We start from the raw sequence: 16,300 nt of genomic DNA, 5'->3' as shown, positions 1-16,300 counted from the left end.
TCTTAAGTTTACTTTGTAAAGAAGCGTTCTCTAAATTTAAAATCAAATCTGTGAATCATCAGCTGGACCAAAACACCATCAGAACTTTGTCCATAAATTTTAAAGAAATTTGAATATCAGAAAAACTATTTACCTTTCATTGTCCTCTAAAACCAGTATCCATGGCTTAAAGAGCTGGACGATTACTGAATGTAGGGATCTTAGCACTAAAACAAAGCAAAATTTTTATTGACAAGAAACAAGCCCATCAAATGGAGATGGCCAACAGGCACATGAAAAAATGCTCAACATTGCTAATCATCAGGGAAATGTAAATCAAAACCACAATGAGATATCACCTCTCACCTGTCACAATGGCTATCAGCAAAAAGAACACAAATACCAAATGTTGACGAAGATGTGAAGAAAAGGGAACCCTTGTACACTGTTGGTGGGAATGTAAATTGGTGCAGCCACTGTGGAAAACAGTATGGAGGTTTCTCAAAAAACTAAAAATAGAACTACTATACGATCCAGCTATTCCACTCCTGGGTGTATATCCAAAAAAAACAAAAGCACTAATTCGAAAAGATACTATGCACCCCAATGTTCATAGCAGCATTATTTAAAATTGCCAAGATATGGAAGCAACCTAGGTGTCCATCAACAGATGAATGGATAAAGAAGATGTGGCATACACACACACACACACACACACACACACACACACACACACACATATACACACAATAAAAAAGAATGAAAATTTTCCATATGCAGCAACATATGGAGGGTTTGGAGGGCATTATGCTAAGTGAAATAAGTCAGACTGAGAAAGACAAATGCTATATGATACCACTTATATGTGGAATCTAAAAAATAAACTAGTGAATATAACAAAAAAGAAGCAGACTCACAGATATAGGGAACAAACTAGTGGTTACCAGTGGGGAGAGGGAAGGGAGAGGGGCAATATAAGGGTAGGAGGTTAAGAGGTACAAACTATTAGGTATAAAATAAGCTACAGGGATATACTGTACAACACAGGGAATATAGCCAATATCTTATAATAACTATAAATGGAGTATAACCTTTAAAAATTGTGAATCACTATATTATACACCTGTTACTTATATAATATTGTACATCAACTATACTTCAATTAAGAAAAAGAAGAAACAAGTCCACCCTTTGTCAAGATCATTGATAACTATATAGAAAATCTACTTATTATCTGTATATTCATAAACCTATGGTGACATACAAACAACATGTTTAATATAACTAAACACGTTTCAGTTTTCATTTGCTGCCATGAAATTTCTTAAATTGAAGAAGTTTTATTATAACACAATGTCATGGACAATTTTATAACATGCATTTTTTAAAAATAAAAACTTAAATACTCTTAATGAGATAAATAACAGGAAGAAAGAGTTGGAGACTGAAACCTATCTCTTTGTACTTCACCTTGCAAAGGAGAGGCAGAAACAAGATGAAGCAAGCACCCATTGTGTAAGTGAATATAGGTATGACACATATATGGGTTCACACTTGTACTGTGTATTTCCTATTTCTTCTTCATGACACTCAGATATACAGATTTCTCACCAAGCTTTAAATCTCTTAATGTGTCTATTCAAGTCTCTTCTAATGGAAGGTCAGAACACCTAAGCTCCATGTTGCACTAAAGGCATATTACCTGTTTTGCTGCTGGCAGATGGATCTTGGGCCAAGCAGGCCATTTCTGAGTCAAGCAGTCTTTTTACAAGGTAGCCCAAGAGTGTCTTCATATCTGCCATGTAAGGACTCCATTTTGAGAATAAACCAAAACTTTTAAAGTCCAACGTGGATAACCGAAGCTTATAAAAAAAGTTTGAGAGCCAATGTATAGTCTCCATTACCTAGAAAAGAATGACCGGTTTAAAAAATGCTTACTGAATATCTACTTTCAGTAGAATACTACAATAGACTGTGATGGAGGGCTTTGACTTTGTAATCGAGTTGCAAAGGTATATAGCATATGAAAAGTAAATCAGCAGATTTCAAACTCCTTTTCTAAAGCAAAGGAACCCTTTTTTCAACTAAATTCATGTGGACCCACATCATATAAAATTGATGAAGCTGAGAGCTCTGTGGGACACTGCGTGAAAACCTGCTCGAAGGAGCCAGTGAAGCAGGAGGGTTAAGGTGGGGAGGTGAGGTACACACAGGGGCTGGGGCTGGGCTGTTCCTGAACAGAGAGGCAAGAATCAGACTCTGAGGCATGAGAGAAAGCTGATCCAGGCACAGGAGGCGGGTGCGGGTGGGGGTAGAGGGAACGGGAGATGACTGACAAAGGAAAACACAGGGCTCTTAGAGATAAAAAGATGCGTTGTTAGATATAAATTTTAAATGTGTTCCAGTTGTTTAAAAAACATACAGGGCTTCCCTGGTGGCGCAGTGGTTAAGAATCCTCCCGCCAGTGCAGGGGACACAGGTTCGAGCCCTGGTCCGGGAAGATCCCACATGCCGCGGAGCAACTAAGCCCGTGCTCCACAACTACTGAAGCCTGTGTGCCATAGAGCCCTCAGGCTGCGACTACTGAACCTGCGTGCCACAACTACCGAAGCCTGTGCACCTAGAGCCCGTGCTCTGCAACAAGAGAAGCCACCGCAATGAGAAGCCCGCACACCGCAAGGAAGAGTAGCCCCCGCTCGCCGCAACTAGAGAAAGCCTGAGAGCAGCAACAAGGACCCAATGCAGCCAAGAAAACAAAAATTTTTTTTTAATAAATAAATTAAAAAAAAAAAAAAACTACAAAGGAAATGGAAAAGAAACGCGCAAAAACTTCAGAGACCAAGAGCTACACACCTGCTTGTCTGACAAGAGAACATCCGGAGAGCTCTGAAGCACCGTGGTCTCAGCAGAAGCTGCCCCCTGCTGGCAGCCTGGGACGCAGCAGCCCAGGGCTCTTAGGGTGGCTTTCCAACACTCGGGGCTCAGCAGCTGCTCAGCAGAGCCTTACCAGGCAGGGACAGAGGACAGCAAGTCAGCATCCTTCACAAACTAACTTTCAACTTGAATCAAAGAACACATGTACTTTACAAATGAATGAGTATTAAATAAAAATCCAAAACAAATTCATAAAGATCTGTGGTGCAATGTTCATTGCAGCTCTATTTACAATAGCCAGGACATGGAAGTAACCTAACTGTCCATCGACAGATGAATGGATAAAGAAGATGTGGCACATATATACAATGGAATATTACTCAGCCATAAAAAGGAACGAAACTGAGTTATTTGTAGTGATGTGGATGGACCTAGAGTCTGTCATACAGAGTAAAGTAAGTCAGAAAGAGAAAAACAAATACCTTATGCTAACACATATATATGGAATCTAAAAAAAAAAAAAAATGGTCATGAAGAACCTAGGGGCAAGATGGGAATAAAGACGCAGACCTACTAGAAAATGGACTTGAGGACATGGGGAGGGGGAAGGGTAAGCTGGGACAAAGTGAGAGAGTGGCATGGACATATATACACTACCAAATGTAAAATAGATAGCTAGTGGGAAGCAGTCGCATAGCACGGGGAGATCAGCTCGGTGCTTTGTGACCAGCTAGAAGGGTGGGATAGGGAGGGTGGGAGGGAGGGAAATGCAAGAGGGAAGAGATATGGGGATATATGTCTATGTATAACTGATTCACTTCGTTATAAAGCAGAAACTAACACACCATTGTAAAGCAATTATACTCCAATAAAAACGTTAAAAAAAAAAAAAAAAAAAGATCTGTGGTGAAGAGACCAAAGTTAAGAGAACCTATTGAAAGATCTGTCCACATGGACACTTGACTTTCCGTACTCTTGGTAACCCTACAGGTAGTGAGCACAGCAGAGCCATCTGAGCTGGAATCTGGCGGGGGACTCCCACCTACCAGCCCCTGACTGGGGAATGGTAAAGGTGCCATTTTCCTGGCTGGACAATGTGAGAGAGACAACAAAGGACCCATGGTGCAGAATTGCAACTGCAGAGTCTAGGCTCTGTTCAGGAGGAATCTCTTACTCGCCCCTAAAGGTCCACTCCTACACTGGGCAAAAGCTAAAGCAACACAGAAACAGTATGCAAAAGTAGAGACTACCAACCAGCACTCTGCTACCTGCAAAACTGACTTCCCAGAGGACAGGAATTATACGCCCTCAGGTCCTTTCCCCCCAGAGGTGGCACAAAGATCAACTAGGACAACAGTGGCTCATAGGGGCTGGTCTGAGGGGAAGGATGATGAAGTCAGCTGCACTAGTGGGTGGGAGGTACCTAGGGGACAGTGAAGGGTCTGTGTCCCAATAGCTACTGCGGTCTGGATCTTAGGGCAGAGACCTGGAACACAGCTACAGGTGTGGAGTCATGCACGCCTAGAAGATGTCAGTGAAGCCAGGGAAAATTGCAGTGGGCTCACCCAGGGCAAATCAGATGAGCAAAGGATGAAGCCCTGGGAACACCGATACGGTGGCCAGGGAGGGATGGAAACCAGGAGGCTGGAGGTTATGGAATCTGACAGAGGCAGTACTGTTTTCTTAAGCCTGTAACTGAATTACTTTTCCTGGGAAATAAAAATTTCCTGCTAAATCCAAGTCAATGGTTGCCTATATAAACAATTTACAATCTCTTTAGAAGGTTTCAGGGAAAAAACCCACAATATATGCTTAACCAGTTTTGAAAATTTAGGGCAAAACTTAGCTATGCAAATGTGCATTAAAAATTATACAAGTACATTTCCCTACCACCATTCTCCACGCACCCTGCAACTTGCCTCTGTAGGAAACAATGAACGTTTTGTAGTGCTTTGAAAATGAGACCATACATTTCAGTATTCTTCAGGTAGTCCAATACAAAGATCATTAACTTATTCATTATACTATTTCTATGATGTAACACAAAGACTTGACATAAAGCAAAATTTAGTTTTCCATTACATCTATAAACAGTATGAAGTTTACATGAAAAAAAGTAAATACTATCTCATTTTTCAAATTTCAATAAAATTCCTGCCTAGTGAAATTCCAAAAATAAAAAAGCCTACACTCTTTATTTCTCCTCTGATCTCCAACACTCTGATGGAAAACTGCAGGAGGGGGACAGAAACAGTGGGAATTTGGAAAATTTAATGCTGCTCTCTTTCTCTTGGATAATATAAATACAGTGTATCATTATACAGGGATAAAATTCATTTGCAAAAAACAAGAGTCAAAAAATTAGGGGGGAAAAAGACTAAATTTATCCACCATTTTGGAACTATAGAGAAACCAACCAGCATATTAAGCATACTGTAAAGGAGCAACTTCCTCCTCTTCCCAAATCTACAGTCACCAGAGTAAGCAGGCCCACCCCAGTTCAGGACAGCTGCAAAGTCGAGGTAAAAAGGTGGGTGCACGACTCCAACCCCAATGTCTAAGAGCTGTCTTGCCCAATTAGGGCCCATTCTGACATTTAGGACAATAACTGACCATTTTTACAGACAGCAACCTTTTGAGCATTGTTCATTGAGCACTTTGGGTGAAGATTAGTGATTCTAAACTCCTGCATACTTGCATTATTTTTACATTTTTGGATGACATCTGTAGAATGGTAAATGTCATATTAAACATTCACTGTGATCTAATCAGTCACAATTAAGGCACTTACTTTGCATCAGCAGCCTCAGAATGTCACTGTACTGGTCAGGGAACTGGTAGAGAAGAAGATAAGTCCAGTGCTTACAGAAAAGATTAAATGGCATCAAAATATCTTCATCTGGTTCAAGGCCCCAGGCAGTAAGTGCCAAATGAATGGACTCCAGAAGCCTGGTACGATCAGACAGAGGAGGTTTAGTGGCGTTTAACCATTGCTTAAGATCGAACTAAAAAGAAAAGGAAATAAGAAGCAGTTTTATTTATACTAGAAAATTAATTGAAATAGAGACAATTATGTGCAAATTTAGTTTGAAAGTCAAAGCTTACCTAGCATTTAGCTTTTTATAAAGATTGAAACAAAAATTTATATACTTAAAAGAATCTAGGCAGTTCAGTAACTGACGGTACCATTATGCCTCCATCTATACTTCAGTCTCTGGGATTGCAGAGGCAGTTTTCTCAGCCCTGCATGCTTTTTTGCAATTTAAAAATCTTGTTGTTAAGTTTTCCCTACAACACAAGGATCAGAACTTCGTAGTTCTTCTTCACTGGTCATAGTGCCACAAACAAGCGGCCACTTTATGGAACTATCTCCATCTAATGGCCATGTTTCAAAGAGTGCATCAGTTAGTGAAAATTCAGAGTATTGATATCACCTTCCAGAATCCCAAACTATAAAACATGGTCTCCCCCATTACAAACTGAGATCAGTCTCCAGGTCCTAAAAAATGCCCAGGTTTTATGACTCACAGATGTCAGAGAAGTACGACTGAAGGCAAAATAGCTAAGGCTCTGAAATTCTCAACTGGTTAAGTAAATTCATTGCCTTGGTCTGAGTTAATATTCTATTAGGAATAAAACAAAGGAAATTTGCTTAGATTGGGCTTATTCTAAATATGAGACACTCTGACATATTACAACTCAATTATCAAACACAATTAAGGCATACATTCAAAAGAAGGATGTACTAAATTATTACTATGAATATTTCAAAACTGTATGAAGTTTTTGAAGAGAGTTTGGGAATGGGAACTGGTCCTTTTTATACTACATGAGTAAGACTGTCCTATATAACAGAATCAGCGCCCCCAGAAGCAGCAGCTCTGGGATGCTATTTGAAGATGATATCAAATGTGAAAATGGCCTGTCAGTCTCCAGTCCACCTGGAGACAGAGCTCCGAGGGCCGTGCATTTCTGTGGAGCTGGGAAAAAACAGCAGTATCTACATTTCAATGACAACAGCAGGACTGAATGACAGCTCACCTTGGTCAGCAGCATGAAAATCATATCACTGTTGTCCTCACTCAGAAACTTCACCACTTTCTCATACAGCTGTATGAACTCCGCAGGCGTAGCGTTGGGAGTAAAGAAAGGAGACAAGAGAGAGCAGAGCCTTCTGTTCTTCAGAATGGTCTGAAGAACTTTTCTGCATTCTGATTTAGTGCCACTTATAAACACCTTGAAAGAATTAAAAAGGGAGAATGTCATTAAATTCTCCCCTCCCCAACTTTTACTTAAGCACCCAAGTTTTAAGGAATAGTACATAAGGCAAATAGAATTTTTTCTAAATGAGAATATGAAACAATCAAAAGAAATCTAAAATCAACATCGATAAACCTGTCACTTCCAATGTAAGTGATATTAAAAATTCTGGATAATCCATTCATTTCATTTGGACACACCAAAGAAAATGTTTAAAAGATTAAAATATTGGGATAATCTGAATCTGGAAATTTGCAATGTACCCACCATGATTGCTAAGTATTCAAAGTGATTCTGCATTACGTCAAGAAAAGAAACTTCTACGTTACACATTTTATTGAGATGTGCTTTTAATACTTTTAAAAAGCTAATTTTCACAACTAATATACACACAAGATAACCTCACCTTCTTGTAACTTGGTTCTAATGTTTAAAAGTAGTAGAATATAAGTGAATATTTAAATAATCTCAGAGTCAGGAAAGCTTTCATAAGCTTGACCAGAGGCAGAAATAATAAAGGACAAGACTGATAGATTTGAATATATAAAAATTTTTACTTCAATACGGCAAAAAGCATCATAAAATTAAAGAAAAATGACAAAGCAGAAAAATTATACCACATTCCAGATACCAGGTTACCAGTCTGAGGAGCTCTTTCAAAACAATCAAAAAACAAGAAACTCTCCAGCAGAAAACATGCAAAGGACAATACCAGAAAAATCACACAAAAAAATTATTAAACAGCCAATAATCATCTGAAAAGTCAGGCAACTGAACAAGTACTTAAAGAAATACAACTTAAAATAATCACAAAGTACCACTTCCCCTATTAGATTAGCAAGACTTATAAAGAATGATCATTCCTAATGTTAGTTCTAATGTGGAGAATAATAAACTCAAACCCTGCTATTATAATGTAAATAGGTACAAACTTCCCAGGAGGACAGTATAATAATATACATCAAACGCTAATCCTTTTGACATAGCCATCATACTTCTAGGAAATTATCCTAGGAAAAACAGCACAATAATTTCACAAAGATATGTAAGAATATTTAGCTCAGGCTTACCGTAGCAAAACAAACAACCTACCTAAATATTCATCCAGAGGGCACTGGCTCAATACATTACAATATATCTATACCATGGAACACTATATATTAAATACCATGATATAGGTCTGTATTTATTATCAAGAATAAGGTCTAAAACATGTGTTTGAATGAAAAAAGCAGGTTATAAAACAGCATGTGCTAGTTATTAACTGTGTATTTTTACATATACACACATAAACTAATAGACATAGATACACAAGACAAACTATAATGAAATGTTAGCTATGTAACCAATATCTCCAGGAGATGAGGATTGTGAGAAATGTTTCTTCTTTATACTTTTTTTTTTTACATCTTTATTGGAGTGTAATTGCTTTACAGTGTTTTGTTAGTTTCTGCTGTATAACAAAGTGAATCAGCTATATACATACGTAAACCCCCATATCCCCTCCCTCTTGCATCTCCCTCCCACCCTCCCTATCCCACCCCTGTAGGTGGTCGCAAAGCACAGAGCTGTTCTCCCTGTGCTATGTAGCTGCTTCCCACTAGCTACCTATTTTACATTTGGTAGTGTATATATGCCAATGCTACTCTCTCACTTTGTCCCAGCTTACCATTCTCCCTCCCCGTGTCCTCAAGTCCATTCTCTATGCCTGTGTCTTTATTCCTGTCCTGCCCTTAGGTTCATCAGAACCATTTTTTTTTTAAGATTCCATATATATGTGTTAGCATATGGTATTTGTTTTTCTCTTTCTGACTTCACTCTGTATGACAGACTCTAGGTCCATCCACCTCACTACAAATGACTCAATTTCGTTTCTTTTTATGGCTGAGTAATATTCCACTGTATATATGTGCCACAGCTTCTTTATCCATTCATCTGTCAATGGATGCTTAGGTTGCTTCCATGTGCTGGCTATTGTAAATAGTGCTGCGATGAACATTGTGGCACATGACTCTTTGAAATATGGTTTTCTCAGGGTATACGCCCAGTAGTGGGATTGCTGGGTCATACGGTAGTTCTATTTTTAGTCTTTTAAGGAAGCTCTATACTGTTCTCCATAGTGGCTGTATCAATTTACATTCCCACCAACAGTGCAAGAGGGTTCCCTTTTCTCCATACCCTCTCCAGCATTTACTGTTTGTAGATTTTTTGATGGTGGCCATTCTGACTGCTGTGAGGTGATACCTCATGGTAGTTTTGATTTGCATTTCTCTACTGATTAGTGATGTTGAGCATCTTTTCATGTGTTTGTTGGCAATCTGTATATCTTCTTTGGAGAAATCTCTCTTTAGGTCCTCTGCCCATTTTTGGATTGGGTTGGTTTTTTTTTTGATATTGAGCTGCATGTATATTTTGGAGATTAATCCTTTGTCAGTTGCTTCGTTTGCAAATATTTTCTCCCATTCTGAGGGTTGTCTTTTCGTTTTTATGGTTTCCTTTGTTGTCTAAAAGCTTTTAAGTTTCATTAGGTCCCATTTGTTTATTTTTGTTTTTATTTCCATTTCTCTAGGAGCTGGGTCAAAAAGGATCTTGCTGTGATTTATGTCATAGAGTGTCCTACCTATGTTTTACTCTAAGAGTTTTATACTATCTGGCCTTACATTTAGGTCTTTAATCCATTTTGAGTTTATTTTTGTGTATGGTGTTAGGAAGTGTTCCAATTTCATTCTTTTACATGTAGCTGTCCTGTTTTCCCAGCACCACGTATTGAAGAGGCTGTCTTTTCTCCATTGTATACTCTTGCCTCCTTTATCAAAGATAAGGTGATCATATGTGTCTGGGTTTAACTCTGGGCTTTCTATCCTGTTCCACTGATCTATATTTCTGTTTTTGTGCCAGTACCATACTGTCTTGATTACTGTAGCTTTGTACTATAGTCTGAAGTCAGGGAGCCTGATTCCTCCAGCTCCATTTTTCTTTCTCAAGATTGCTTTGGCTATTCGGGTCTTTTGTGTTTCCATACAAATTGTGAAATTTTTTGTTCTAGTTCTGTGAAAAATGCCATTGGTAGTTTGATAGGGATTGCACTGAATCTGCAGATTGCTTTGGGTACTACAGTCATTTTCACAATGTTGATTCTTCTAATTCAAGAACATAGTATATCTCTCCATCTGTTTATATCATCTTTAATTTCTTCCATCAGTGTCTTATAGTTCTCTGCATAAAGGTCTTTTGTCTCCTTAGGTAGGTTTATTCCTAGGTATTTTATTCTTTTTGTTGCAATAGTAAATGGGAGTGTTTCCATAATTTCTCATTCAGATTTTTCATCATTAGTGTATAGGAATCAAAGGGATTTCTGTGCATTAATTTTGTATCCTGCTACTCTACCAAATTCATTGATTAGCTCTAGCAGTTTTCTGGTAGCATCTTTAGGATTCTCTATGTATAGTATCATGTCATCTGCAAACAGTGACACCTTTACTTCTTCTTTTCTGATTTGGATTCCTTTTATTTATTTTTCTTCTCTGATTGCTGTGGCTAACACTTCCCAAACTATGTTGAATAATAATGGTGAGAGTGGGCAACCTTATCTTGTTCTTGATCTTAGAGGAAATGTTTTCAGTTTTTCACCATTAAGAACGATGTTGGCTGTGGGTTTGTCCTATATGGTCTTTATATGTTGAGGTAGGTTCTCTCTATGCCTACTTTCTGAACAGTTTTTATCATAAATGGGTGTTGAATTTTGTCAAAAGCTTTTTCTGCATCTATTGAGATGATCATATGGTTTTTATCCTTCAATTTGTTAATATGGTGTATCACATTGATTGATTTGCGTATATTGAAGAATCCTTGCATTCCTGGGATAAACCCCACTTGATCATGGTGTATCATCCTTTTAATGTGCTGTTGGATTCTGTTTGCTAGTATTTTGTTGAGGATTTCTACACCTATGTTCAGAGATATTGACCTGTAGTTTTCTTTTTTTGTGACATCTTTGTCTGGTTTTGGTATCAAAGTGATGGTGGTCTTGTAGAATGAGTTTGGGAGTGTTCCTCCCTCTGTTATATTCTGGAAGAGTTTGAGAAGGATAGGCATTAGCTCTTCTCTAAATGTTTGAAAGAATTCGTCTGTGAAGTCATCTGGTCCTGGGCTTTTGTTAGTTGGAAGATTTTTAATCACAGTTTCAATTTCAGTGCTTGTGATTGGTCTGCTTATATTTTCTATTTCTTCCTGGTTCAGTCTCAGAAGGTTGTGCTTTTCTAAGAAATTGTCCATTTCTTCCAGGTTGTCCATTTTATTGGCATAGAGTTGCTTGTAGTAGTCTCTTAGGATGCTTTGTATTTCTGCAGTGTCTGTTGTAACTTCTCCTTTTTCATTTCTAATTTTATTGATTTGAGTCCTCTCCCTCTTTTTCTTGATGAGTCTGGCTAATGGTTTATCAATTTTGTTTATCTTCTCAAAGAACCAGCTTTTAGTTTTATTGATCTTTGCTACTGTTTCCTTCATTTGTTTTTCATTTATTTCTGATCTGATCTTCATGATTTCTTTCCTTCTGCTAACTTCGGGTTTTTTTGGTTCTTCTTTCTCTAACTGCTTTAGGTGTAAGGTTAGGTTGTTTGAGATTTTTCTTGTGTCTTGAGGTAGGACTGTATTGCTATAAACTTCCCTCTTAGAACTGCTTTTGCTGCATCCCATAGGTTTTAGGTCATCGTGTTTTCATTGTCATTTGTCTCTAGGTAATTTATGATTTCCTCTTTGATTTCTTCAGTGATCACTTGGTTATTTAGTAGCATATTGTTTAGCCTCCCTGTCTTTGTATTTTTTACAGTTTTTTTCCTGTAATTGATATCTAGTCTCAGAGCGTTGTGGTCGGAAAAGATACCTGATACGATTTCAATTTTCTTAAATTTACCAAGGCTTCATTTGTGACCCAAGATATGATCTATCCTGGAGAACGTTCCATGAGCACTTGAGAAGAAAGTGTATTCTGTTGTTTTTGGATGGAATGTCCTACAAATATCAATTAGGTCCATCTTGTTTAATGTGTCACTTCAAGTTTGTGTTTCCTTATTTATTTTCATTTTGGATGATCTGTCCATCGGTGAAAGTGGGGTGTTAAAGTCCCCTACTATGATTGTGTTACTGTCAATTTCCCCTTTTATGGCTGTTAGCATTTGCCTTATGTATTGAGGTGCTCCTATGTTGGGTGCATAAATATTTACAATTGTTATATCTTCTTCTTGGATTGATCCCTTGATCATTATGTAATGTCCTTCTTTGTCTCTTGCAATAGTCTTTATTTTAAAGTCTATTTTGTCTGATATGAGAATTGCTACTCAGCTTTCTTTTGATTTCCATTTGCATAGAATATCTTTTTCCATCCCCTCACTTTCAGTCTGTATGTGTCCCTAGGTCTGAAGTGGGTGTCTTGTAGACAGCATATATATGGGTCTTGTTTTTGTATCCATTCAGCAAGCCTGTGTCTTTTGGTTGGAGCATTTAATCCACTTACATTTAAGGTAATTAGCGAGATGTCTGTTCCTATTACCATTTTCTTAATTGTTTTGGGTTTGTTTTTGTAGGCCTTTTCTTTCTCTTGTGTTTCCTGCCTAGAGAAGTTCCTTTACCATTTGTTGTAAAGCTGGTTTGGTGGTGCTGAATTCTATTAGCTTTTGCTTGTCTGTAAAGGTTTTAATTTCTCCATCGAATCTGAATGAGATCTTTGCTGGGTAGAGTAATCTTGGTTGTAGGTTTCTCCCTTTCATCACTTTAAATATGTCCTGCCACTCCCTTCTGGCTTGCAGAGTTTCTGCTGAAAGATCTGCTGTTAACCTTATGGGGATTCCTTTGTATGTTATTTGTTGCTTTTCCCTTGCTGCATTTAATATTTTTTCTTTGTATTTAATTTTTGATAGTTTGATTAATATGTGTCTCAGCGTGTTTCTCTTTAGGTTTATCCAGTATGGTACTCTCTGTGCTTCCTGGACTTCACTGACTATTTCCTTTCCCATGTTAGGGAAGTTTTCAACTATAATCTCTTCAAATATTTTCTCAGACCCTTTCTTTTTCTCTTCTTCTTCTGGGACCCCTATAATTCAAATGTTGGTGCGTTTAATGTTGTCCCAGAGGTTTCTGAGACTGTCCTCAACTCTTTTCATTCTTTTTTCTTTATTCTGTTCCCTGGCAGTTATTTCCACCATTTTATCTTCCAGCTCACTTATCTGTTCTTCTGCCTCAGTTATTCTGTTATTGACTCCTTCTAGAGTATTTTTAATTTCAGTAATTGTGTTGTTCATCATTGTTTGTTTGCTCTTTAGTTCTTCTAGGTCCTTGTTAAGTGTTTCTTGTATTTTCTCCATTCTGTTTCCAAGATTTTGGATCACCTTTACTATCATTACTCTGAATTCTTTTTCAGGTAGGTTGCCTATTTCATCTTCATTTATTTGGTCTTGTAGGTTTTTACCTTGCTCCTTCGTCTGTAACATTTTTTTGTTGTTTCATTTTTTTTTTTTTGATGGGTGGTGCTGTATTCCTGTCTTACTGGTTGTTTGGCCTGAGACGTCCAGTACTGGAGTTTGCAGGCAGTTGGATAGAGCTGGGTCTTGGTGCTGAGATGAGGACCTCCGCGAGGTCTCACCCCGATTGATATTCCCTGAAGTCTGAGGTTCTCTGTTAGTCCAGTGGTTTGGACTTGGAGCTCCCACCACAGGCGCTCGGGCCTGACCTCCAGCCTGGGAACCAAGATCCCACAAGCTTCGTGGAGCAGTAAAAGAGAAAAAAGAAAAAAAGGAGCAGTACAATATCAAAGAATAAAAAACAAACAGAATTAGAAAGACAAAAATTATATTAGGAAAAATAAAACTATAACTGAAACAACTGCAACAAGGTAAAATAAAACCACAACAGAAAAAAGAAAAAAAAACTAAAAAAAAAAAAGGGCGGGGGGTGGGGGGGGAGGGGGGAACAAGCCAAAGGAGAGAACAATAACAAAGTTTAAAGAGTAAAAGTAGAAAAATAAAAGATTAGGAAAAATAAAAATATAAAAGAATTAACAACAACGAATCAACAAGGTAAAACAGAACCCCAATCTAAAAGAGGAAAAAAGGAAAAAAAAAAAAAGCCTTGGCTATGGGCGCAGAGTTTAGGCAGGGTGGAATTTAGGCAGGGGTGGGGTTTAGGGTGGGGTGGGACCTAGGCTGGTGGGAGGTGACGTTTGAGCATGGGGTGGGGCCTAGGCTCAGGATCCATGCAGCCAGAAAAGGCCTTGGGGGTGGGGCCTAGGCGAGGCGACGTTCAAGCGTGGGGCGGGGCCTCTGCTTAGGACCTGCGCAGAAGGGGAGAGGCAGCACGTGGAAAGGAGGGCCTCTGGAGTGTGGAGTTCCGGAGTTTGTAGGTAGGGCCCTGGGTGAGGGTGTGTGGGTGGGGTTTAGGCCCATCGCGTTGGAGGGGGTCTCTGAGTGTAGAGGTGGGGCCCTGGGTGGGGGTGTGTGGGTGGGGTTTAGGCCCATCGCGTTGGAGGGGGTCTCTGAGTGTAGAGGTGGGGCCCTGGGTGGGGGTGTGTGGGTGGGGTTTAGGCCCATCGCGTTGGAGGGGGTCTCTGAGTGTAGAGGTGGGGCCCTGGGTGAGGGTGTGTGGGTGGGGTTTAGGCCCAGCGCGTTGGAGGGGGTCTCTGAGTGTAGAGGTGGGGCCCTGGGTGGGGGTGTAGGGGCAGGGCTTGGGTTCTGCGCAGCAGGAGGGAGGCTCTGAGGGCAGAGGATTAGGCCCAGGAGCCCAACAGGCTTCCCGGTGCCTAAGTGGACAGGGAAGGCACTGGCCCCGTTCCCTTCCGTTCCTTCATGCCCCTCCCCCACCATCTTCCCCAGGGTCTTCCCCGTCGCCGCTGGACCCCTAACCGTGGGTGGGTCCCCCTGGGTGTAGGAACTCCTTCCCTCCCCCAGCCACCCCTCAGGGATGCCGGTCCCGGAGGTCTGGCCTTTACTTTTGCTCCCCCTTCCCTCCCTCCCACTCCCTCAGGACCCGTGTGGCTGGAGGGGGCCTAGGTGAGCAAAAGATCAGGCCGGGTGTCTCAGCAGGTTCCTGGGGGCCCAAGTGGGCAGGGGAAACCTGGCCACGCTCCCTTTTGATCCTCTGCCCTCCCAATCATTCCCCAATTCCCCCCTTTCCCTTCCCCCAGCCACTCCTCAGGGGCACCACTCCCGTCCCACCTCCACTTCTCCTCCCCCTGCACTCCCCCCACACCCCACGTCCTGCCCAGTCGCTGGAGGTTCCTCCCGTCCCCTTAGGCGTCCATGGTCCCCCTCTGGTGCCTGGTAGGTGCCCTAGTTGTGAGGAGACGCAAATTCCGCATCCTCCTAGAACATCATCTTGACTCCGCCCCCTCTTTACACTTTTTATGCTGTCTGTATTGCTTACAATAAGCACTCAACAATTTTATAATCAGGCAAAAATCTATTCTAAAACATCTATTTTAATATCTGCTCAGTATCACCTCCCTAAAAGTATCCAATAAATAGGTACTTATTTAATTGAATTTGGGTGAGAGTACCTGATTAATTAGTATTTATATGTTTTCCAGCAAGTGGCATTTCTTGCTTTTATGACACATTTCATAAATCTGTATGGATACAATGCCCCTGCCCTTGTTAAATATCCATATATTTAACAATAAGTCAAATAAGTAAATAAATGGTGACTAGCAACTGGGAGGCAGCGATGGACAGGTGGAGCAAGCACAGAATGTTGAGTCAGACGACCTGGGGTCCCTCTCAGCTCCAGCACTCACCAGCTGTATTCCTTAGGCAAGTCACTTAATCTTTTAGAGACCAGTTTTCTCATCTTTAAGATGGGAATGCTATCAATCACACAGAGTCACTGTGAGGGTGAAATAAAATAATGAATCAAAAAGAATTTTATAAACAATAAAGAGCTTTGGTAATACCACTGTTAACACAGCATAAGATAGAATCTGATGTCTCCCCAGAGACTTACATATATTAATAATTTAATATCTCTTGTATGAAAAGCAGAATTCCATATCAACAATTCCAACGACATCTTGAGAAGTCAGCAATTCAAAGGGGCTTCTGACTTAGGTAAGACTCTGAACCTATAATATAAGTGTGGAGTCAACCCTGACTGTATGTAATGAGGACACTGTAGGGACTCATCATATGTAAATAAGGCTAAA

The 16,300-nt window shown here is 39.9% G+C and overlaps 1 protein-coding gene across 4 annotated transcripts in view; it reads right to left on the bottom strand.

Annotated features, from left to right (window-relative positions):
* The window catches only part of EPG5 (ectopic P-granules 5 autophagy tethering factor), a 136,283-nt gene that overhangs the window by 31,409 nt on the left and 88,574 nt on the right, over positions 1-16,300 (bottom strand). For all 4 annotated transcript variants that reach the window (XM_082353305.1, XM_082353306.1, XM_082353307.1 and 1 more), the window contains exons 30-34: positions 6,895-7,089; positions 5,645-5,858; positions 2,833-2,981; positions 1,682-1,883; positions 134-206 (exon numbers count right to left, since the gene is read on the bottom strand). In XM_082353305.1, coding sequence (XP_082209431.1) covers positions 134-206; positions 1,682-1,883; positions 2,833-2,981; positions 5,645-5,858; positions 6,895-7,089 — 833 coding nt within the window. The remainder of the gene's footprint in view (positions 1-133; positions 207-1,681; positions 1,884-2,832; positions 2,982-5,644; positions 5,859-6,894; positions 7,090-16,300) is intronic.

This window comes from Balaenoptera borealis (assembly GCF_965194805.1).
Source record: "Balaenoptera borealis genome assembly, chromosome: 14".
Classification (NCBI taxonomy): Eukaryota; Metazoa; Chordata; class Mammalia; order Artiodactyla; family Balaenopteridae; genus Balaenoptera; species Balaenoptera borealis.
This window is presented reverse-complemented; position numbering and strand designations above follow the sequence as displayed.